Here is a 25,068-nt window from a genome sequence, read left to right on the forward strand (position 1 = left end):
TCCAGTGGGCGGGTATATCCTGCCAGGGAGGAGCCGACTTTTTCCTAGTGTCAGCGCCTCCTAGTGGCAAGAGCATATACCCATCAGTATCGGTGTCCCCAATGAAGAGCGACCGAGAAATTTAAATTGTCAGTGAATGACAATCATTAGAAATCTTCATACATATGGTATATTTATAAATACAATAATACCTCAGCAATGGCCTCAGGTTACAATATCTTCAACATACAATGTTCTTTTCTGGACTATTGTAAGTTGAAACCAAACTCAACATACAATGTTACGGACAGTTAAGATCTGTGAAACATGTCAAAGGCCAGAAGAACTGACCAATCAGAATGGACATCTTACTAGAAAAACACCTGAATTACTGAAGTGCATACACTGACTGGTGTCTGGTAGCGCCACCCTACAGTACAGGGTGGTACTACATTTTCTGTACTATTCTTAACCTGTGCCAGGGTTAGCAGCTCCATGTTAATTTTTTGGGACACTGTGTACTGTACAGGACCCTGAAGAAGCTCATGTCCTCTACAAAGACAGTGATTACAGCTCCCAGCAGATCTTTCTTACTTTTATATGGAAGGACTTGCTTTATCTATATTAGGCTGGGTTCACACTACGTTTTGTCCCATACGGGAGCGCATACGGCAGGGGGGAGCTAAAAGCTCGCGCTCCCGTATGTCACCGTATGCGCTCCCGTATGTCATTCATTTCAATGAGCCGACCGGAGTGAAACGTTCGGTCCGGTCGGCTCATTTTTGCGCCGTATGCGCTTTTACAACCGGACCTAAAACTGTGGTCAACCACGGTTTTAGGTCCGGTTGTAAAAGCGCATACGGCGCAAAAATAAGCCGACCGGACCGAACGTTTCACTCCGGTCGGCTCATTGAAATGAATGACATACGGGAGCGCATACGGTCACATACGGGAGCGCGAGCTTTTAGCTCCCCCCTGCCGTATGCGCTCCCGTATGGGACAAAACGTAGTGTGAACCCAGCCTTAGGCTGGGTTCACATCACGTTTTTGCCATACTGTTTTCAATCCGTTTTTCTAAAGAAAACCGTATGGCAAAAAACGGATGGAACAGTATGGGAAAAAGTAAACCGTATGTGTTTTTAAACAGTATACTGTTTTTAAAAGTGCATACAGTTCCGTCCGTTTTTATAGAAAAAAAAACATACGTTTTTGAAAATACGTATACATATGCGTTTCCCATTGATGTCCATGTTAAAAAAAAAAACGTATGCGGTTGCAGTACGGTTTTTAAATCGGAGTCAAAACCGTGGTTGACCACGATTTTTTCTCCGGTTTAAAAACCGTACTGCAACTGCATACGTTTTTTTTTAACATGGACGTCAATGGGAAACGCACATATATACGGTTCCATATGGGAAAACGTATACGGTTTTTACTTTGCACATGCACATTTGCATCCTAAAGTCCCCACCCAAGACCCCTCCCAATAAAAATGGACAAAATTTTCAAAAACGTGTTTTTTTTTTCTATAAAAACTGACGGAACTGTATACACTTTTAAAAACAGTATACTGTTTAAAACGCATACAGTTTACTTTTTTCCATACTGTTCCATCCGTTTTTTTTGCCATACGGTTTTCTTTAGAAAAACGGATTGAAAACAGTATGGCAAAAACGTGATGTGAACCCAGCCTTAGGGTGCATTCACACCACGTTTTTGCAATACAGTTCCCGTATCAGGTTTTTGATGAAAAACTGATTCCTCAAAACCAGACTAAACTGTAACAAAACGTGTGTAAAAATTTCAACCTGTATACGTTTAAAAAACATATACGGTTTGAAAAATTATGTCCAGTTGCATCTGTTTTTTAAGAAAAAAAGTATATGTTTTTAACTTTTCACTCCATTTTGAATAAAGTTTCACTTGTTTGATTGAAATTCCAAGAAAAAAAAACTGTGCAAAGTCAAAAACAGTATGGTGAAAACCATATGGAACCGTATGCACATACGGTTCCGTACGGTTCCCATTGACTCCCATGTTTAAAAAAAAGTATACTGTTTAATACGGTTTTTAACCTGGACCAAAAAACGTGGTAGACTACGGTTTTGGGTACAGGTAAAAAAAAACAGACAAAACCGTATAAGACTCAAAACGGACTAAACAAGATGATGCGTTTGACATATGGTTTACAATGCATACGGTTTTCTATACGGTTCTGTGCGGTTTTTAGCTTGAAACCGTATACAGCAACTGTATAGCAAAAACGTGGTGTGCATGCACCCTTAGTTATCTACTTATTTTTCTTTAATCCTCACTTTTTCCTATTTTTGGATGACATTTTATGGGCTTCAGAACCATTTACCAGGCTTTCATACAGTTAAAGAGGTTATCCAGGGAAAAAACTTTTTTTTATATATCAACCGGCTCCAGAAAGTTAAACAGATTTGTAAATTACTTCTATTAAAAAATCTTATTCCTTTCAGTACCTATAAGCTTCTGAAGTTGAGTTGTTCTTTCCTGTCTAAGTGCTCTCTGATGACACCTGTCTCGGGAAATGCCCAGTTTAGAAGCAAATCCCCATAGCAAACCTTTTCTACTCTGTGCAGTTCCCGAGACAAGCAGAGATGTCAGCAGAGAGCACTGTTGCCAGACAGAAAACAACAACTAAACTTCAGCAGCTGATAATTATTGAAAGGATTAAGATTTTTTAATAGAAGTAATTTACAAATCTGTTTAACTTTCTGGCACCAGTTGATATATAAGAAAAAAAGTTTTTTTCCTGGAATACCCCTTTAAGGACTGAACATACAATGGTTTCAACATACAATGTTCGCCCTGGAACCAATTCATATTGTAACTTGAGGGACCATTGTATTGACATTTCTACAGTTTGTCTACAATGTAAAGCTGAAAATGCACTAATATGCCACCTGCAGGCCACACTTATAACTACAGCATGTGCCTTCTACCAATTGATTTAGATTTTCAGATTTCTGTTGAACCATAGCTGCAGTTTCAGTGCATGACATACAGATAACTTTATTTGTTTGTGTATTTTTAAGGTTCCCCATACTAGCACTTTGGACTAATGGTCATCTGTAAAATGTAGGCTTGATAAGCTGGCTACTAGTGTTTCTAGTGTAAAAGGTGACTGTCCCAATTTTAACAGCAGTATTTTCCAATCAGGGAGCTTCCAGCTGTTGCAAAACTACAACTCCCAGCAGCCTTCGGCTGTCCGGGCATGCTGGGAGTTATGGTTTTGCAACAGCTGGAGGCACCCTGGTTGGGAAACACTGCTCTACAGCAATGTAAAGAAGATGTTATACCTCTTACCATACGGCCTTGGTAGCTAGGAGGCTGCCTTCATATAAATGTATTAAAACTATTTACGATGAGAGTTTTCTCTTACTTTTTGCTTCACGTGACCACTGCAATGGTGACTTGTCCCATGCAGGAAGCAGAATGGGTCCTGAATACACCTGGAAGACACAGACCGTGGGACGTACCAAAGCCGTTCCTTGGGTGGGCAGATAATCAGTTATGCAAATGGCTGTTCCACTGCCACCTGCAGCACTTTACGGCCCAGACTAGCATCAGTCGATGCGAAGGTATGAACCCAGTAGAATCTCGAGAAAGTGTGCAAGGACGACCAAGCAGCTGCCTTGCAAATCTGCAAAGTCGCGGCCTTGTTCTGGAGAGCCCAGGATGCCCCAACAGAACGGGTAGAATGAGCCACAACCCTGAAGGGAGGAACCTTCCCCCTACAGCGATAGACTTCCGAAATGGCAGACCGGATCCACGGAGAAATGGTGGCCTTGGAAGCAGGTTGTCCCTTGCGACGACCTTCCGTAAGGACGAAAAAGGAATCACACTGACGAAACAAAGAAGTGATAGAGAGGTAAGACCTAACAGCCCGAACCACATCCAGTTTGTGGAGTAAATGCTCCTTAGGATGAGAAGGAGGGGGACAAAAGGACGGAAGAACAATGTCCTCATTGAGATGAAAGGCCGAAACAACCTTAGGCAAAAAGGAAGGATCTGGCCGGAAGACAACCTTGTCCTGATGAAGCTCCAGAAACGGAGAACGGCAGGAGAGAGCTGCCAATTTAGACACTTTCCGGATGGAGGTGATAGCAACAAGAAACGCCTCTTTCCAAGAAAGGAGGCGCAGGGACACCTCCTTAAGGGGTTCAAAAGGTTCACCTTGGAGGGGTCCAGAACCAGATTCAAGTCCCAAGGGGGAGAAGGTGACCGATAAGGAGGGACAGCATGCGCCACTCCTTGAAGAAAGGTCCAGACATGAGAATTGGAAGCCAGAGGACACTGGAAAAGAATAGAAAGAGCCGAAACCTGACCCTTAAGGGAACTGAGAGACAAACCCAGTTCCAAACCCGACTGCAAGAAAGAGAGAAGACGGGGAACAGAAAAAGTAACAGGAGACAAAACCTGAGCTTCACACCAACGAAAATAAGACCGCCAAGTACAGTGGTAAATTTTTGCCGAGGAGGGCTTACGAGCCCTGAGCATGACTTAGGAAGAGAAACCGCGGGCTCTCAAAACCATGGTCTCAACCACCACGCTGTCAAATGCAGCGACTGTAAATTGGGGTGGCAAAGAGGACCCTGAGAATCGCGCGCGCGGCGCTGATTGGAGGGCGGTTCGCGCATCCAGTAAGCCCCGGCGGCCCTGTGGGCGGAGCTATAGCGCCCCGGCCGCCGTGAAGAATAGTAATGGAGCCCGCTCCTTGCCCCGGGCGCACATGTGAGTCACGTCTGCGCCCGCGGGGAAGTGAGCGGCGATACACATGTCCGCCGGCTCCGTGCGCCGAACAGTACAAACGCAGCGGCTGTCAGCTGCATAGTAAGCGCTGCGGCTGACAGCCGCATAGTATAAAAACACACACGTACTTAGTAATAAAGTTTCCCCTTCCTTCCCAAAATGCCATTGCTCGCCCCTGCTTTGAATAAAAGATAGAGCCCCAACACAGGCCAGCCCCTTTGACCTGAAAGGTGTCCAAAAAATGAGGGTCTCCAGAGGTTGCAAGTCAGCACCTAAGGGAGAAAATATATAATCACCTCAATCAGAAGAACTTATCTAATGGAGTCTTCTGCAAGGTTTTCAGTCAGCTTCTGTTACCTGCATCACGCCGAGCTACCATGTGCGAGCGAGGCGAGCAGGGAAAAGGGGGACCTGGACCCATGAGGTACAACCCCAGGCGATGACCGTTGGCGAGAGGGGGTTAACAGCGCATATACGCAATGTCTGTGCCCCCTCAATGGCAATGGGGAAACAGTGAGCCGCAGTTCCTGAGTCCCCACCTGAAAACGTGAAAGAAAAAGGAATAAAAAACTAACACATCCCTAACTAGGAAAATAATAAAACATAAGACCTGGTCTGGAGAAATCCAGACCATGTCCACCTCCTTCAGACACCAAGCTTAAACTGATTAGCTCAGGGCCTGGAGGTGGTATATCCTGCTGGGAGGAGCCGACTTTTTTTGTTGCCATAGTGTCATACCTCCTAGAGACAGCAGCATACACCCACGGTCTGTGTCCCCGATAGAGAAATGAGGTTTATAAATATGAATTAATATCACAGATCTGCAAGATATATGTGTAAATGTTGGATGCAGAACAACAGGAAAACAACTTTTTAATACCAAAATTGTTATAAAGCGTGGGGCATTATACTCTTTGATTGAGGAGGTATATTGGAAATCTGAATGCCAACAGACTCCTCTAGAGGGAGCACTGAAGCTCACCGCCTGTGGAGTTATTATTGAGTTCTCTGCAACCTGTATTTATCCATATGCAGTTTTTCCTAGTCGGTTCCACCAATCCAGAATATGAAAGGGCTTTAGCTGTACACAGTGGATCGTCAATAAAAAAAACTCTTTAGGGGAACTGGAGTGTGGCCCGAACCTCGAGGTAAAAAAACTCTTTATGGGGAACTGAAGTGTGGCCCGATCCTCGAGGTAGGTTTTGGAGGTCGGACCACTACCAATCATAAAACAACTGCATCACTATGATATGGAAATACCCTTTTAAAGGGGTACTCCGCTGAAAAACTTCTTATCCCCTAGCCAAAGGATAGGGGTGAGATGTCTGATCGTCGGGGTCCCACTGCTGGGGACCCTAGTGATCTCTGGCCCGGCAGCGTCGTTGTCCCGAACACGGAAGATTGAAGCTTTCGCGTTTGTGACATCATGCCACGCCCCCTCCATTCACATCCATAGGAGGGGGTGTGACGGCTAGTACGTAGCAGTCACGCCTCCTCCCATAGACATGAATGGAGGGGTCGTGCCGGCTGTAGTCAATATCGCCAGTCATCCGGCACAGAGCGGAGTTCGCACTGAGCACAGATGACTGGTGTGCTGTGCGACCAGACATCTTATTCCCTTAAGATATTTTTCAGTGTAGTACCCCTTTAAATGTAACCTGTCATCACTTTTATGCTGTCTGAGCCACAAGTCATCAGGGTGGTCCCTGGCTGCTTCTCCCTGCCCCACCAGCCTTGAATGATTTGATTTATCCCTGTTTGGTTATAGGAAGAGATCTATCAATCAAAGTTGGTAGGGCAGGGAAAGATATGCACCTATTATGAAAAGATATGCACCTTTTTCTGTGTTGTGGACCCACTTTTGGTAGAAAATACTTGCTTAAATACTACATGTGAACCCAGTAAGTTATCATTTAGAAACCTGTTTCTTAGGCCCAGTCACTCTACATAATTTCCATGAAGAAATTCTGTTAGCAAGCAGAATCCTGTTGATCCTAATGAGATTCTGCTGCTCAGTCCACACACGGTTTCCCAACCAGTGTGCCTCCAGCAGTGTGCCAAAGGCTGTCCGGGCATGCTGGGAGTTGTAGTTTTGAAACAGCTGGAGGCACACTGGTTGGGAAACACTGGTCCACACTATAGAAAGCAGAACTTTCAATATGGAATTAGATTCTGCAGGGAAAACTGAACTTCATATGCAAAACTAGATTTAAAGAGGTACTACACAGGAAAACATTTTTTTTAAATCAACTAGTGCCAGAAAGTTAAACAGATTTGTAAATTACTTCTATTAAAAAAAATCTTAATCCTTCCAGTACTTATCAGCTGCTGTATGATCCACAGAAAGTTATTCTCTTTTTGAATTTTCTTTCTGCCTGACCACAGTGCTCTCTGCTGACACCTCTGTCCATTTTAGGAACTGTCCAGAGTAGGAGCAAATTCCCATAGAAAACCTACTCTGTTCTGGACAATTCCTAAAATGGACAGAGGTGTCAGCAGAGAGCACTGTGGTCAGACAGAAAGAAAATTCAAAAAGAAAAGAACTTCCTGTGGATCATAACAGCAGTACTGGAAGGATTAAGATACAAATATGTTTAACTTTCTGGCACCAGTTGATTAAAAAAATTCCAGTGGACTACCCCTTTAACAGCGGCAGCGCCACCAACCCGGAAGGTATATAGTGCAAAGAAGAAAATATTCCAGTTTCTTGGGTGCGGTATAAAAGGAACTTTTATTGCTTCATCCAACAAGTGATAAAAGCTACAGGACAGGTAACGCTGAAGTGTTTTGGGTCTACTGGACCCTTATTCTTGGCTTTTATGCGAAGACTAAGGGTGCAGCCGACCCGAAACCCCTCAGTGTTACCTGTCCTGTACCTTTTACCACTTGTTGGATGAAGCAATAAAAGTTACTTTTATACCACACCCAAGAAACTGGAATATTTTCTTCTTTGGAAAATTTAACTTGTTCAATCTTGTGATGGAATCTGAGCATCCCTACCCCCATTATGGGCTGGAGCTCTGAGCACTGCCAGCAAGCAGGCACTACTTGTCTCTGGTGCTGTCACACATTTCTGCAGGACTTTGCCCAACCCCTGCAGGCATGGACTACCATGGTCCTAACCCGTGGGAACTGACAAATTCAAAGAATTTACCTTGCATTGAGGGGGAATGACGTCAAGAGGGGGCGGGGTCGACCCCTGCAGCATGCACACAGGGTGCGGAACTAAATGTTCTGAACGCTGGCCAGTGGAGTACCCCTTTAAACTCACCATTCAATCTGAAAACCATCTTAATTCCATCTTGTGTTTACAAGATAGACTGGCAGAACAGTGAGGAATCAGTTACATGCCATCCATACAAGTCTTTGGAGAGATGATGGGTTTTTTGGGGGGGAGAAAGCCGGAAGCCAACAGGGAGACTGCAGAGAGAGTACACACTGCTGTATTAGATCTCATCTCAGTGCTGGATACACAGCTTGTAAAATTTCCCAAAATTGTAGAAAGATTTATAAAATCCTGAAAAAAATCTTGTGTCGAATTCATAGCTTACACTGCTGAGTACTGCTCTATAATATCCTCTGAGGGTTTTCTATAAAGATATAGGGGGAGATTTATTAAAACCTGTGTAGTGGAAAAGCTGACCAGTTGCCCATAGAAACCAATCAGATTGATTATTTCCCTTTGAAAAAAAGCCTCTGAAAAATAAAAGAAGCAATCAGATTGGTTGCTATGGGCAATAGGTCAACTTTTCCTCTACACAGGTTTTGAAAAATCTCCCCCATATAGGAGACATCATAGAGGCTTGTCTCCAAAACAACAAAAAAGCATAAAATTAGTCAATTTTGGTGCAAATTGCAGAATAAAAAAAGATCTGACAGTAACATGTGTTGCAAGAATTATACCAATAAAAAGTACAGCTTTTCCCGCAAAAAATAAGCCCTCACTCAATGGCGTCGGACAAAAAATTAAAAAGTTACGACTGTCGGAAAATTATAACACAAAAAAAGGAAAAAAAGAATTTTGCTCAGAAAAGGAAAAAGAACATAAATAGCTACATAAAATGGGTATCACCATAATTGTGCCGACCCACAGACTAAATATAACATCACTTATACCGCACAGTGAACACCATTGAAAAAAATTTTTTTGAAAAACCGCCAGAAATTTTCCAGTTTTTCACAAAAAAATGCTGCATGTGACAATAAAAATGCACCACTTATGTGTACAATATGTCACGGAAAACAGTCTCAGAATCTCTCCCCTCAGAAAAAGCAATCTAAAGTTATTACCATTCAAAGACACACATGTCAAATAAAAAAAAAAGAGCCTGGTCATTAAAGAGTAGCTCCCACCATGTATATATTTAATTTTTCGGTCCCTACTTATTGCTAATCTATCCCTAACACCCTTCCTGCCTTTTAAAAAAAAAAAAATTCCTACCTTCTAAACAGCTATTCTCATGCTGCTCTCTCTTGGTGAGCAGGAAGCAGTCTTCCCCAGCAGGAGCCACGTCACTGATGCCTGCTGGGCGCCGACTTCCGCCCTCACCTCATCTATGCTGCGCTCCTGTTGGGAGCACGCATAGATCAGGGGCCAATAGCATGGCAGGCTGCCTCGGGGTATCCTTGTCCCTGTTTAGCAGTTCATGTGCTACCCAGGGAGGAGGAGTATAGGAGCATCGCCGACCTGCCGTTGTGACACACATAACAGGGACTACAACTCCCAGCATGTGTCATTCAGGAGTCCCCCCCCCCCCTTCACACATAGAAATAATCCCCAGCCCGTGCACTTTGTCATCCTCCCGTTCCATTCAGTGAACACAGGCAGAGCTCAGGGAGGAGATGAGGGAGACGTGTACGTCCTCTCTCCCCTGCTCTGTGTTCTTTCTCCCGTGCAGATCTGTGTGCTCCGAAGGCAGAGCAGGGGGAGGAGAGCTGAGTGAGGCGTGTACCTCCTGTTTCCCACTGCTCTGCCTTCGCTCTGCCCTCCCACCCAGCTCTAGCTTTGAAAATCCCTGCCGGGGGCGGGGATGGGCTGCATGCGAGGCCAGTGAACCAATGCGCGCAGCCTCGGCATTCACAGCGCTCGCTCCCGCCTGTCTGATTGACAGGCAGGGAGCGAGCGCAGGCTGACTGAATTAGGACCGATTGCTCGGCCGGGATCGGTCCGAATTCAGCTGTGACGTCACAGCAGGCTGCAGCCGGCCACTAGGAGGGAGACCCCTAGTGACCGGATTTCAAATAGAAAATACAATATTTTAAACACAAAAAAAAATTATTGATGTATATTAGAGATATGTTTTAGTACGTAAGTATTACAACATATAAAAAAAAAGTTAATGACTTTAAAGGTAAAAAATGGGTCTGTTCTAAAGGGGTTAAAACACCCCCCTTTTCCCATTTTTCAAAAAATGAGTTTAAAGGAGCTATCTCAAGGAAAAAAACGTATCCCCTGTCCACAGTTTTTGATCGCTGCGGCCCACGCGATCTTCTGGAGCCCCCCTGAAGCAGTACGTCTTGACCCCCAAACTCCTCTCCCATAGAGATATATGGAGGGGGCCAGGTGGCCCCTTCTTCGGGTGGGGATCGCGCTAGGACCAGGCAGAAATTGCCGGTCCCTATAGACGGCAACGTATTCTGAGCTGTATTTCACCAAAATAATGGCCAAGTTTATTCTTTGGCAGAAGAATTTCAGTGGCGGAGTGCCACCGCTAAAATTACATAGTGTGCAATGCGCATCAGAATCCTATTGACAGCAAGGCGATTCTGCTGCATTAGAATTTCCGAGCGTCATTATGAAAAAATCTGTTTCCCTGTAGGAAAAAAGTAAGCTTTTGCGAAACTACAACTACCAGCATGGCCGGAGTTGTAGTTTTGCAACATCTGGAGGTCTGCAATTTGAAGACCACTACCCTATAACCTCCTATACAGTGCCATGTGATTTGTTGTACTATATTTTACATGACTTTTTGGGAATCACAAGCGCCATTTGCTGTAAAAACATTCAGCAGAAAAATTCAGCTATGAAATTTTGTTGCAACAGAGTCCCGCTGTTTTTAATGGGATTCTGCTTCGCCATGCGCATGGTGGAATTTCCGTGGTGGAAGCATCTGCCACGGAAATTTCAATTCCAGCCTCTGCAGAAAGAATTGCGTCAATTCTTTCTTTGGAATCCACTCGGAAATACATTGCCATCTATGGAGCAATCCTAATGCTGGCATATTCTTCTAGCACACGATGGGGACTATAAAATTGTGTAAAAAAAAGTTTACAAAAAAAGTTACGTTTTTTAACCCCTTCCCTAATAAAAGTTTGAATCACCCCCCCTTTTCCCATTTAGAAAAAAAAAATATATATATATATATATATATATATATATATATATCTGGTATTGCCGCGTGCGTAAATGTCCAAACTATAAAAAATTACCGTATTTTTCGCCCTATAGGACGCACCGGCGTATAAGACGCACCCAATTTATAGGTGCAACATCTAAAAAAATAAAGATTTTGAACCCAATAGCGGTCTTCATCCTGCGGACCTCCAGATGTTGCAAAACTACAACTCCCAGCATGCCCGGACAGCCGTTGGCTGTCCGGGCATGCTGGGAGTTGTAGTTTTGCAACATCTGGAGGTTCGCAGATTGAAGACCACTGCATAGGAGGTAATACTCACGTGTCCCCGCCGCTCCGGACCCGTCACTGCTGCCCTGGATGTCGTTCCATCCCTTCTGCCGTGTCCCCGTCACTCCGGAACGTCTCTGCTGCCGGCCGGGTATCCTCGCTCTCCGTCGCCGTCATTACGCACGCCGACGCACGTACGCGACGACGAGGAAGGAGAGCGCCAGCCATACAGGGGATCCCTGAACGGAGAAGACACCGAGGAGGCAGGTAAGGTCCCTCCCGGTGTCCTGTAAGCACTAACCCGGCTATTCAGTTCGGCTGTTCGGGACCGCCGCGGTGAAATCGCGGCGGTCCCGAACAGCCCGGTTAGTGTCACTTTCCCTTCAGACGCGGCGGTCAGCTTTGATCACCGCGTCTGAAGGGTTAATTCAGGGCCTCACTGCGATTGATGTCCTGTATTAGCCGCGGGTCTCGGCCGTTGATGGCCGCAGGGACCGCCGCGATAGGGGTGTATTCGCCGTATAAGACGCACCGACTTTTTCCCCCCAGTTTTGGGGAAGAAAAAGTGCGTCTTATACGTCGAAAAATACGGTAGTACCGATAAAAACTACAGATAATGGCTCAAAAAATGAGCACTCACACATCCCCATATATATACGGAAAATTAAAAGTTATAGGGGTCGGCAGAGGCCATTTTTAAAAATGCTAATTTTCAGACAAAAAGTTATAATTTTTAAAAACAAAATCAAACCTATATAAGTTGGATATCACTTTAATCGTATGGACCTACAGAATAAATATAAGGTTTCAGTTATACCAAAAAGTACACTGCGTGGAACCGAAAGCCCGAAAAGTTACAAAATGGCATTTTTTTTTCAATTTTGCCCCGCAAATAAGGCTGGGTCCACACTACGTTTTGTCCCATACGGGAGCGCATACGGCAGGAGGGAGCTAAAAGCTCGCGCTCCCGTATGTAACCGTATGCGCTCCCGTATGTCATTCATTTCAATGAGCCGACCGGAGTGAAACGTTCGGTCCGGTCGGCTCATTTTTGCGCCGTATGCGCTTTTACAACCAGACCTAAAACCGTGGTCAACCACGGTTTTAGGTCCGGTTGTAAAAGCGCATACGGCACAAAAATGAGCCGACCGGACCGAACGTTTCACTCCGGTCGGCTCATTAAAATGAATGACATACGGGAGCGCATACGGTTACATACGGGAGCGCGAGCTTTTAGCTCCCCCCTGCCGTATGCGCTCCCGTATGGGACAAAACGTAGTGTGGACCCAGCCTAATTAAGTTTTTTGGTTCGCCATAGATATTGTGGTGAAATGATTGATGTCATTACAAAGTTAAATTGGTGGTGCAGAAAACAAGCCCTCATGTGGGTGGAAAATTGAAAGCGTTATGATTTTAAGAAGGTGATGAGGAAAAAACAAAAGTGCAAAAATAAAAAATGTCTCAGTCTTCAATGGGTTAAACTGTGGTGTGAACGCACCCTAAATTATATTATTTCTGATTTACTTCTTTTTTTCACTAATATTTGGCTGCCCCCCCCCCTCACATCTCCCGCCCAGTTCTCTCCCCTCACACACACGACGCGCAGACTTCTCCTTCATTTGAACTTTCCCGCTCGCTTCCCGCCTTTTTTTTTTCTTCTTTCCTCCTCTCCACAGAGAGATCACGTGGTAGGCTCGAAATCTCGGTCATGTGACCACGACGTCATCAAGGTCCTTCTGGGAGGGGGATGGGAACCAGCCACTACCGTTTCCAAACGCCCGGTATCCGGGTATGATGGCGGCTGTAGAACAGTGCTCGCTCTCGGCTCAATGGCGCCCGGTTTTCCTCACGCACGTGGAGTACCCAGCAGGTAAAATGACGTCCTTCACCGGCATTGACGCCCCGCGGACGGCCGATTGAGATTGGCTAGAAGAAAGATTTAATGGCGATATTGTGATCCCTTCACGGGACTGTCTGGGCTCTGCGCGTGCGCAGTGTGCCTGCGTCTGAAGCCGTATGGGCGGGTGCGCATGCGCGGCGCATTTTCTGTCTGTACCTGATGGTGTGTGGACTGTCATGGAGGGGGGGGAATAATGTCCTGTGGCCCATATACCAGTGTGCCTCCAGCTGTTGCAAAACTACAACTCCCAGCATGCCCGGAAGGGTATGCTGGGAGTTGTTGTTTTGCAACAGCTGGAGGAACCCTGGTTGGGAAACACTTCTCTGTAGTAAACGTCTTCTGCTCAGACATGTATGAATTGTGTTCAGTTTATATGTGCATTATTTATTAAATTATTATTATTGTTACCATGATTGCACCCCATTTGGATACAGCAGTTTGGGTATGCTGGGATTTGTAGTTTTGCAACAGCTGGAGGCACCCTGGTTGGGAAACACTGGTCTATAAGACTTGTCGCAAACAAAAACTACTGTATAAGTCACCTGACCCCCTAATTGGCGATAAGAAATGGCGCACATCTTTTATGAAGTTGTATGTGTAGTTTTAGCCCAATTAGGGGGTTGTGGTCATCCCTTCTCAATGGCTTTTGGGTCCCCCCTTTACTCTGACCATCTTGGGGGGGGCCCCTCTTTACCATTGACTGGCCCTTCTGTCTATAAAACCCAAAGCCGCTCATATGTTGGTGTTATATATTAACCCCTTTCCTTCTGGTTTAAGGGGATGTCCAATCTTGCACTGCGGGGATGTAAAAAAATAAACTAAAAATTAAAATAATGATTAAAAAATAATAATAAAAAAAATCACATTGTAAATAATTGTGGTTCAAAGTGTTGCTGAAAAAAACAACTTTTGATAGGTCACAGGGCAGTGGGTCTGCAAATTGTGGACCTCCCGCTGTTGCAAAACTGGGCATGCTGGGAGTTGTAGTTTTGCAACAGCTGGGGGTCCAGTTTGGAGACCTAGGCTCTAGGATTGTGACAAGGATAGAAGTGCACGATTGCTCTGTCTATAAAGGGGTCCTCCACTGGCCAGTGTTCGGAGGGAAAGGTTCCGAACCCTGCTTTCGCGCTGCGGGGGTCGGCCACACCAATTGTGACATCATGGCCACGCCTCCTAAATGCAAGTCTTTGGGAGGGGGCGTGACTGCCATCATGCCCCCTCCCATTGACTTGCATTTAGGGGGCGTGTCCATGATGTCACAATGGGCGTGACCGACCCCCGCAGCGCGAAAACGGTATTCGGAACATTTCCCTCCGAACACTGGCCAGTGGAGGACCCCTTTAAGAGAAGGATCCCATAGACTTGCATTATGAGAATGTCTCAGTCATATGACGCTGAGCCGGGAGCGAACTTGCTAAGCGCCCACTTCTTCTGGCTCGTTCCTGTGACTGGTCGGGGTCTGAATACTCAGACCCCGACCAATCACAAAACTAAACTTTTTTTTTTTATGTCTCTACAACAAGGTTTATATATAAATATATATTACAGTGCCCATTTAAATGATGGTAGTGTTTCGTGTATATGGCTGCTGTGCAGACTGATGGGTTGCTATGGTTACGAGACTATAATCTGATAAATTCCTCCCAATGTTGTAATGCCAGCCAGCATCATGTCTTGTGTGGTGGATCAGCTATAGTCCTGCTAGCTGCATGGACACATTGGCCTTTCCACTGCAGAGATCTGGGGGTCCTGGGCAGCTGGTGTCCCTGGTTTGGATTTGTATACCCTCTGAATACCCCTACTATACAGTGGTCCCTCAGCATACGATGGTAATCCGTTCCAAATGGACCATCGTTTGTTGAAACCATCGTATGTTGAGGGATCCGTGCAATGTAATGTATAGGACAGTGGTCTACAACCTGCGGACCTCCAGATGTTGCAAAACTACAACACTCAGCATGCCCGGACAGCCAACGGCTGTCCGGGCATGCTGGGAGTTGTAGTTTTGCAACATCTGGAGGTCCGCAGGTTGAAGACCACTGGTATTGGAAGTTGTACTCGCCTGTCCCCGCCGCTCCGGACCGTCACCGCTTCCCTGGATGTCGCTGTCGCCGCGTCCCCGGGGTGTCCCCGACGCTCCGGCAAGGCCTCTGCTTCCCCGGCATCCTCGCTCTCCGTCGCCGCCATCACGTCGCTACGCACGCCGCTCTTACTGGATGACAGGACGGCGTGCGCAGCGACGTGATGACGAAGATGGAGAGCGCCGGCGATGCAGGGGATCCCGAAGAGGATGCGCCGGAGCCCCGAGGACAGGTAAGTGATCGTCAGCGGACCACACGGGGCACCGTAAACGGCTATCCGGGGGCAGCTGAAGCAGTCTGCGCTGCCGGATAGCCGTTTATGCGATGGCCCCGACATACAAAAGCATCGTATGTTGATGCTGCCTTCAACATGCGATGGCCTCTGAGAGTGATCGTATGTTGAAATGATCGTATGTCGGGGCCATCGTAGGTCGGGGGGTCACTGTACATGATAGAATAGAATGCAGATGGAGGGATGCAGGATCCACCTACACACTTTTTTTGTGACTTTGGACATGCATAGTAGCTGTGTACAGAAAACGGTAGTAGCGTGCATGTTCTCCCCCCATTCACTGTTTATGGGACTTGTAAACGTAGCTCAGCACTCGATAATCTTCAGACCTCCCCTAGAGAATGAATGGAGTGATGTCCATGCATGTGTCCGAGGGACAACTGACCTCTGTTCTAGGGATCAATACTTCAATAGGACCCAAATTGGGGAGCAACTCTTCTCCTGCCCTCTGGATACGGGACAACTTTAATCACTGAATAAAACCCTTTAACAAGGTCACCTTTTTAGGGCTGGTGTTCAGCTTGGACCTTCAGCTCGCCACATAACCAGGTAAGGCTGCATTCACACCACGTTTTTGCAATACAGTTCCCGTATCAGGTTTTTGATGAAAAACAGATTCCTCAAAACCAGACTAAACTGTATCAAAAAGTGTGGACAAATTTTAACCCATATACGGTTGAAAACCGTGAAAACCGTATATGGTTTGAAAAATGATGTCCAGTTGCATCTGTTTTTTTTGTTAAAGAAAAAACTATGTTTTTAACTTTTCACTCTATTTTGAATAAAGTTTCACTTGTTTGATTGAAATTCCAAGAAAAAAAACTGTGCAAAGTCCAAAACCGGATGGTGAAAACCGGATGGAACCGTATGCACATACAGTTCTGTACGGTTCCCATTGACTCCCATGTTAAAAAAACGTATACGGTTTAATACAGTTTTTCACCCAGACCAAAAAAACGTGGTAGACTACAGTTTTGGGTACGGGTAAAAAAACGGACAAAACCGTATAAGACGCAAAACGGACAAAACGGATGATGCATTTGACATACGGTTTACAATGTTAAGTCAATGCATACGGTTTTCTATACAGTTCCATACGGTTTTTAACTTAAAGGGGTATTCCAGGAAAAAACTTTTTTATATATATCAACTGGCTCCAGAAAGTTAAACAGATCTGTAAATTACTTCTATTAAAAAATCTTAATCCTTTCAGTACTTATGAGCTTCTGAAGTTAAGGTTGTTCTTTTCTGTCTAAGTAATCTCTGATGACACGTGTCTCGGGAAACCCCCAGTTTAGAAGCAAATTCCCATAGCAAACCTCTTCTAAACTGGGCGGTTCCCGAGACACGTGTCATCAGAGAGGACTTAGACAGAAAAGAACAACCTTAACTTCAGAAGCTCATAAGTACTGAAAGGATTAAGATTTTTTAATAGAAGTAATTTACAAATCTGTTTAACTTTGTGGAGCCAGTTGATATATATATATAAAAAAAGTTTTTTCCTGGATAACCCCCTTTAAAACCGTATACGGGAACAGTATAGCAAAAACGTGGTGTGTTTGGACCCTAAGCAAAACTTTACTAAAACTACTCGAATTATGTAGATTACAAAGAAGATGAAGTGGTGAATCAGAATCGCGCTCCAAAAAGTTTTATAATCTGGTAACCATAGCAACCACTTCAGCTAGATACACGCAACGCTACCATGGTTTAAATAGGCAGTGTGATAAAGAATTATTTTTTATATGTCGTGGTGACATGAGATGTTTTGATCCGTGTGTTCAGTCCCCGACCAATCGCAAGAACGAGCCTGGAGGAGTGTGCACTAAGAGCGTTCCATCCCGGCATTGTGTCACATGACTGAGATGGTCTCAGAAAACAAGTCCATGCTCTCCTCTCTCTGCTCGTTGTCGCAAGCCCTCAAACCTTTGGCTGTTTGGGCATGCTGGGAGTTGGAGTTAAACTGAACATGAACTGGCTTCCTATAGAAGTGATTCTAGAATAGGAAATCCAAGCAAAATTGGTCACAGCACAAAAAGCAGCAGACTCCAATGTGTAAAGAAAGCCGTGGTCTTTTATTGGTTACCAGCAGTGCAACGTTTCGGCTATAGGTTATCCTTTGTCAAGCCTTACCTATAGCCGAAGCGTTTCACTGCTGGTAACCAATTAAAGATCATAGCGGTGTCCATCCGGGTACAGCAGCTACAATGAGGGATACTAGAACATCATAGGGTTTATCGCATCGACTGGGACCTCTGTGTTGTAATATCTCCTAGGCTAGGACAGTGTAATCCTCATCCTGCTACAACTTGGTGGCTCCTCTTTGAATGGACTCTCATCCTTAGTACACTCTGGATTTACAGATCAGGGTTTTTGGTCCTTGGGTGCTCAGACTTGGGACATTTTCGTTACTTGTATCCATATACAGTGGTCCCTCAAGTTACAATATTAATTGGTTCCAGGACGACCATTGTATGTTGAAACCATTGTATGTTGAGACCAGATCTCTATGGAAACCTGGTAATTGGTTCTAAAGGCACCAAAATGTCATCCATAAATAGGAAAAAGTGAGGATTAAAGAAAAATAAGTAGATAACTAACATAGATAAAGCAAATCCTTACATATAAAAGTAAGAAAGATCTGCTGGGAGCTGTAATCACTGTCTATGTCAGTGTTTCCCAAGCAGGGAGCCTCCAGCTGTTGCAAAACTACAACTCCCAGCATGCCCGGACAGTTTTGCAACAGCTGAGGCCACCTTGATTGGAAAACACTGGTCTATGTAGCGGACAGGAGCTTCTTCAGGGTCCTGTACAGTACACAGTGTCCTAAAAAGTAATGGAGTCGCCCTCACCTGGTGTCCAAAGGAGCAGCTAACCCTGGTACAGGTAAAGTGTACAGAACATGTAATACCTCCCTGTACTGTAGGGGGCGCTACCAGACTCCAGTCAGTGCATACGCTTCAGTAATACAGGGGTTTTAACAGTGAATGCCCATTCTGATTGGCCGATTCTTCCAGCCATTGACAGGTATCACAGATCTGGACTGTCTGTACATTGTATGTTGAGTCTGGTTTCAACTTACGATGGTCCAGAAAAGACCATTGTATGTTGAGACCATTGCTAGTTGAGGGATCACTGTATGGCCATTCCCACAGGTCTCATTATTTTTGTGTGGACCATCTCTTGTCTCATCAAGCAACTAGTGGTTGGGATATTATCGTGCCACACCCATAAACATATTTCATGGCCATTATTGTCCTCTTATTTTTCTATCCAATATATGATTGTTATTGTTGACATCTGTTGTTGTACCTTTTTACACATTGGGGGATATTTATCAAAGTTGTCCATGTCCCGCATCAATATAGACCAAACTTCAGAGGGTTAGTCTGGTCTATTGTGCACCTAATTTATCAAATGGCGCACGGCTCTTGATAAATTCTATGCACAGACTTCATGATCTATGCTTTAGTCTATATTTAAACCTGCTCCAACATGGTCTGACATTTCGGCGTACTTTCAGCCTATGCGACTTGTCGCTGAAAAGTCGCTCTTGATAAATTCAGCACCAATGCATTTTTCAATGCATTTCAGTCTAAAATAGACTAGAATGCATCATGTTCTAAAAATCCTCTAGAGCAAAAGTCGCAGAAAAGTTGCACATATTTAGACTGCGACTTTCTGTGCGACAAATTTAGACAGGAAAAACCAGTCTAAATCCTTTGATAAATCTCCCCCATTGTCTGTCTGTTTTAATCCTGGACCAAAAACAACCTCTTTCTTATTCTTTGTGACTGACTGACCATCTTTGACCCACTGACGCTGTGCCTACTTCTCCTAATTGTACATCTAACATCTTGTATTAACCCTGTACTGTGCCCACTAATTGTCATCTAACACCTATGTGTTTACAAATTTCGTTATCTAATATCTTCAATGTGTTTGTTACATTCCATTTTCCTCCCCTTGTTCCCTGATGAGCCCCATAAATTATCGGGTGAAACGCGTTGGTTAGAGAGGCTAGCTCATAGATTATCAACTCTGTTAGTTTTGTTCCTCTTCCCCTATCCACACTTAGTTTAGGAGTTTCCATCCTAGATAGGTAGGAACTCTAATGTAGAAATTCCCCTGTATCCTATTCCCCCATCCTTCTTTGTCTATTATATGTATGTATTGTAATTTGGGCACTTTATTTCCTAGTAAATATTATTTTCTATAATCTTGCTAACTACAATACAGTGATACCTCAACTTACAATGGCCTCAACATACAATAGTTTCAACATACAATGGTCTTTTCTGGACCATCGTAACTTGAAACCAGACTCAACATACAATGTACAGACAGTCCAGATCTGTGATACGTGTCAATGGCCGGAAGAACCGACCAAACAGAATGGACATTTCACTGGTAAAACACCTGTATTACTGAAGTGTATGCACTGACTGGTGTCTGGTAGCGCCCCCTACAATACAGAGAGGTATTACATGTTCTGTACACTTTACCTGTACCAGGGTTACCTGCTCCTTTGGACACCAGGTGAGGGCGGCTCCATTTGACTTTGCGTGTACTGTACAGGACCCTGAAGAAGCTGCCGTCCTCTACATAGACCATTGTTTCCCAACCAGGGCGCCTCCAGCTGTTGCAAAACTACAACTCCCAGCATGCCCGGACAGCCTTTGGCTGTCCGGGCATGCTGGGAGTTGTAGTTTTGCAACAGCTGGAGGCTCCCTGCTTGGAAAACACTGACATAGACAGTGATTTACAGCTCCCAGCAGATCTTTCTTACTTTTATATGTAAGGATTTGCTTTATCTATATTAGTTATCTACTTATTTTTCTTTAATCCTATTTTTGGATGACAGTTTGGTGCCTTTAGAACCAATTACCAGGTTTCCATAGAGTTCTGGTCTCAACATACAATGGTTTCAACATAAAATGGTCGTTCTGGAACCGATTAATATTGTAACTTGAGGGACCACTGTATACTCAATTATATACACCAAAGGGCCCTATTTCATCATTCTGGTCTTGGGGTACCAGTTATCCATTATCTACTTAAGTGTTCCTCCTTTCTTTTCACATTGGAGGCCGCTGCTTTTTGTGCTGTGACCAATTTTGCTTGGATGTCGATATTTTGGACTGGTTATCCAGACGATCACCTGCAAAGCAGCCGGGACCAGGTGCGGTCCTCCACTTTCTCTACCTATAATAGGAAAGTAATTCCATAGCTTGTCCTAAACCAACACAGGGATTTGAATGGCAAATTTACCTTCTGTCCATGGGTAAATAACCTGGGAGGGGTCAGTATGAGACGGGGACGGAGGGGACAAGTTCTGTTTCTTTTCTTGGCTATCTTATGGCACAAGAAGGAAAGAGACTTGTAACGAAGTCATGTCTTATCAGTCAGCTGCCAGGGACACTTTTCCGTTTGTGCTGTGCAGCCGTGTACAAGTAATACTTAAAGGGGTAGTCCAGTGGTGAAAAACGTATCCCCTATCCTAAGGATAGGGGATAAGTTTGAGATCGCGAGGGGTCCGACCGCTGGGGCCCCCTTCGATCTCTCTGTACGGGGCCCCGGCTCTCCGCCCAGATATCGGGTGTCGACCCCCGCACGAAGCGGCGGCCGACACTCCCCCTCAATACATCTCAATGGCAGAGCCGGAGATTGCCGAAGGCAGCGCTTCGGCTCTGCCATAGAGTTGTATTGAGGGGGCGTGTCGGCCGCCGCCTCGTGCGGAGGTAGACACGCCCCCTTCCCGCGGGCTGTCTGGGTTCCGTACAGGAGATCGCAGGGGGCCCCAGCGGTCAGACCCCCCGCGATCTGCAACTTATCCCCTATCCTTAGGATAGGGGACAAGTTGCTCCCCACTGAGTCACCACTGGACTACTCCTTTAAAGGGGTTCTCTGGTTTAGAAAACCTTATTTCACGTACCCTATGGTACATATTTACACACACTGGATATGCAATTGTGGATTTTACAAAGCTGTCAAAAGTACATAACTATTGCCTTGTAATATCTGCAGTTGCGGATCCGTTGTGTGTGAATGCACCTTAATGGTTTATTCACACATACAGTATTTTGCGCAGATTTGATGCGCAGGATTTTCTGCACCAGATTGCAATGTAAACTGAACACAGTTTGAAATCCCGCGCATCCAATCTGCACAGAATACTGTGCAGATTTGTGGGCCCACAGCGTATTTTATGCTTTACATGTGCCTGCTCGGAGCGGCAATACGCCGCTACGAGCAGACACACTGTGATGTGCAAGTCGCAGTGCGCATTCGCAGTATACTCGCACACATTGCTGCAGCTCTCGGCCTAGCTCATGGAGCAGGGGGAGACGGCGCGATGTGTGCGAGTACACCGCGCATGCACGGCAACTCGCACATCGCAGTGTGTCTGCTCGTAGCTGCGTATTGCCGCTCCGAGCAGGCACATGTAAAGCCACCATGCAGGGGTCCTTCAGCGACAGTTCTGCAGCGTAAAATATTCTGTGGGTCCTCTTGTGTGAACGTACCCTAACGGAACGTTCACACTTACACAGATTTGATGCGCAGGATTTTCTGCTGCAGATTTCAATGTATACTAAATGACTGAGCGCAGCTTCTAATCGCATCAAATCTGCGCAGGATCCTGCGCAGGAGTTATCCAGGATTTATAAAAAAAAAAAAAAATAAAAAAAAATAAAATAAAAACAGGGCAAATTTCTTTAAAAAAACAGCACCACACCTGTCCTCAGGTTTGTGTAGCATTACAACTCTGCTCTTCTGAACTGAGCTGCAATACCACACACAACCTGGGGACAGGGGTGGTACTGTGTTTGTTTTTTTTTAAAATAAATTCGCTTTTTTTTATTTTGTCTTGTTTTACTACATTAAAGCGGTTGTCTAAAAATTACAGCTTATCATCCATCCATATTAGTATCCGATGGATCGGATTGCGCCAATCATGAGAACTAGCTCCTATGCAGACCTATGTGTCTCCATGGAGACTGACTACAAGTAAGCTTGCAGGGGTTGTACTCCTCTCTATCAAACATTTGTTTTACTACCCTATACACCAGTGGTTACTAACCACGTGCCTGCATCTGTTGAAAAACCACAACTACCAGCATGCCCAGAACGCCAAAGGCTGTCCGGGCATGCTGGGAGTCATAGTTTTGCCACAGCTGGAGGTACACATTGCTATACACCATGAGGCTGCTTTCACATTCCGGACTCTCCGGAAATATTCCATCAAGGTTCCAAAAAAAATCAGTCCGAAATTCGGTGTGCACAGTAAAGCAGAATCCTATTGAAAACAATGGGAGTCTGCTGCCCCAGAACTTCCAGCAGAATTTTTCCGCTAGTAAATTCCATAGTGACTGTAAACGCATCCTAAAGAATGGTGCAGATGATAAGTAGTTGCAATTCTTCAAAGGAGCTGTGCTTAAGACTTAAAGGGGTACTCCGCCCCTAGACATCTTATCCCCTATCCAAAGGATGAGATGTGTGATCACGGGGGTCCTGCTGCTGGGGACCCCCGCAATCTCCCTGCTGCACCCGGCATCCTTTTAAAGCGTCGGGTGCAGAGCCGGAGTCTCGTGATGTCACGGCCGTGCCCTGCTCATGACATCATGACCACGCCCCCTCAATGCAAGTCTATTGGAGGGGGCGTGACGGACGTCACGCCCCCTCCCATAGACTTGCATTGAGGGGGGCATGGCCTGACGTCACGAGCCTCCGCATCACCAGTCATCCGGCACGGAACGAAATTCGCCCCGTGCACCGCATGTCTGGGGTCCTTTGGATAGGGGATAAGATGTCTAGGGGTGGAGTACCACTTAAACCCACTTCCACAGTATAGGGGATACGTGTATGATTGTGCGAGGGTCTGACTGGAGGACACCCCCATGACAGATCACAGTCACGCATGTGCACTGCTGCTCCATTTATTGTCTATGGGTGATGCTTTCCAACGTCACCCATAAGACTCCGGATCTCTGAGGGGGTATCAGCAGCCAGATCTGCCTAGATCATAGGACAACCCCCTTTATCTAAAGGATATATTTTTAGAAAACCATAGAATCCTGTAAAGCATCATTCCAGCCCCATGTGATGGTGTCTGTTACTTACTCCTCTCTATGGCATTATAGCAATGTGTCTTGTTCAGAGTAGCACTTGTACCTGTCCTTGTATTATAACACGTGTGTGATCCGAGTCCACACAGCGGAATTGGTGGGATCATGAAAGTGGCGGAAGGGAACGAATAATGCTTGACCAAGAGCGCTAGTTACTTCGATAGAAGCAAGATAAGGGGCTGCCAGGATTCACTGGTGCTGCTTATCTCCGAAAGAGAATCCAGCAAGTTGTTTTATATACCATACAAGCCTTTGCCTTTCCTCAATATTCAAGAGGATCAAGAGGTCCCCATAAGTTCTCCATGAGGTCCACTGAAATATGGTGTATGCTGCACTCCATACGGGATTCTCCTGAGAGAAGTGGTATCTGGCGCTGGCCTTATACATCATATAACTGAGGAGAACTCTTCCTTCTCACCCTTCCATACGCATGCATGGTGGGGCTATCCCTCTGACCTCTCCATATGTATGAACATGCGTTTTGGTTAAGAGCTGTTCCTTCTAACCTATCCTTAAATATGCATGCTCGGTTTGGCTAAGAGCAATTCTTCCTGACCTCACCTTATACATGCACGCTTGGTTTGGCTAAGTATCCCTCCTGACCTCACCATACGTATGTACACTCTGTTTGCCTAAGAACTAAGGTTCCTCCTGACCTTCCCCTATTTATGGACGCTCAGTTTGCCTAAGTGCTATCCCTCCTGACCTCTCCTTATACAGGCACGCTTGGTTTGGCTAAGGGCTATCCCTCTGACCTCTCCTTATACAGGCACGCTAGGTTTGGCTAAGGGCTATCCCTCCTGACTTCTCCTTATACAGGCACGCTAGGTTTGGCTAAGTGCTATCCCTCCTGACCTCTCCTTATACAGGCACGCTAGGTTTGGCTAAGGGCTATCCCTCCTGACTTCTCCTTATACAGGCACGCTTGGCTTGGCTAAGGGCTATCCCTCCTGACCCCTCCTTATACAGGCACGCTTGGTTTGGCTAAGTGCTATCCCTCCTGACCTCTCCTTATACAGGCACGCTAGGTTTGGCTAAGGGCTATCCCTCCTGACCCCTCCTTATACAGGCACGCTTGGTTTGGCTAAGGGCTATCCCTCCTGACTTCTCCTTATACAGGCACGCTAGGTTTGGCTAAGGGCTATCCCTCTGACCTCTCCTTATACAGGCACGCTAGGTTTGGCTAAGGGCTATCCCTCCTGACCCCTCCTTATACAGGCACGCTAGGTTTGGCTAAGTGCTATCCCTCCTGACTTCTCCTTATACAGGCACGCTAGGTTTGGCTAAG

The 25,068-nt window shown here is 45.5% G+C and overlaps 1 protein-coding gene and 1 long non-coding RNA gene across 4 annotated transcripts in view; one reads left to right on the forward strand and one right to left on the reverse strand.

Annotated features, from left to right (window-relative positions):
- The window catches only part of LOC130290739 (uncharacterized), a 34,164-nt gene extending 21,055 nt beyond the window's left edge, over positions 1-13,109 (reverse strand). Inside the window, exon 1 of the long non-coding RNA XR_008847676.1 lies at positions 12,977-13,109. This is a non-coding gene — a long non-coding RNA (uncharacterized LOC130290739). The remainder of the gene's footprint in view (positions 1-12,976) is intronic.
- Positions 13,110-13,119: 10 nt separating this feature from the next.
- DOLPP1 (dolichyldiphosphatase 1) overlaps positions 13,120-25,068 on the forward strand; it is a 65,438-nt gene continuing 53,489 nt past the window's right edge. For 2 of the 3 annotated variants that reach the window (XM_056538779.1, XM_056538781.1), the window contains exon 1: positions 13,120-13,251. In XM_056538779.1, coding sequence (XP_056394754.1) covers positions 13,173-13,251 — 79 coding nt within the window. In that variant the 5' untranslated portion in view covers positions 13,120-13,172. Of the gene's footprint in view, positions 13,252-13,276; positions 13,444-25,068 lie in introns of those variants that run through there. The other variant, XM_056538780.1, reaches the window with a different exon arrangement.

Source organism: Hyla sarda, chromosome 9 (genome assembly GCF_029499605.1).
Source record: "Hyla sarda isolate aHylSar1 chromosome 9, aHylSar1.hap1, whole genome shotgun sequence".
Taxonomy (NCBI): Eukaryota; Metazoa; Chordata; class Amphibia; order Anura; family Hylidae; genus Hyla; species Hyla sarda.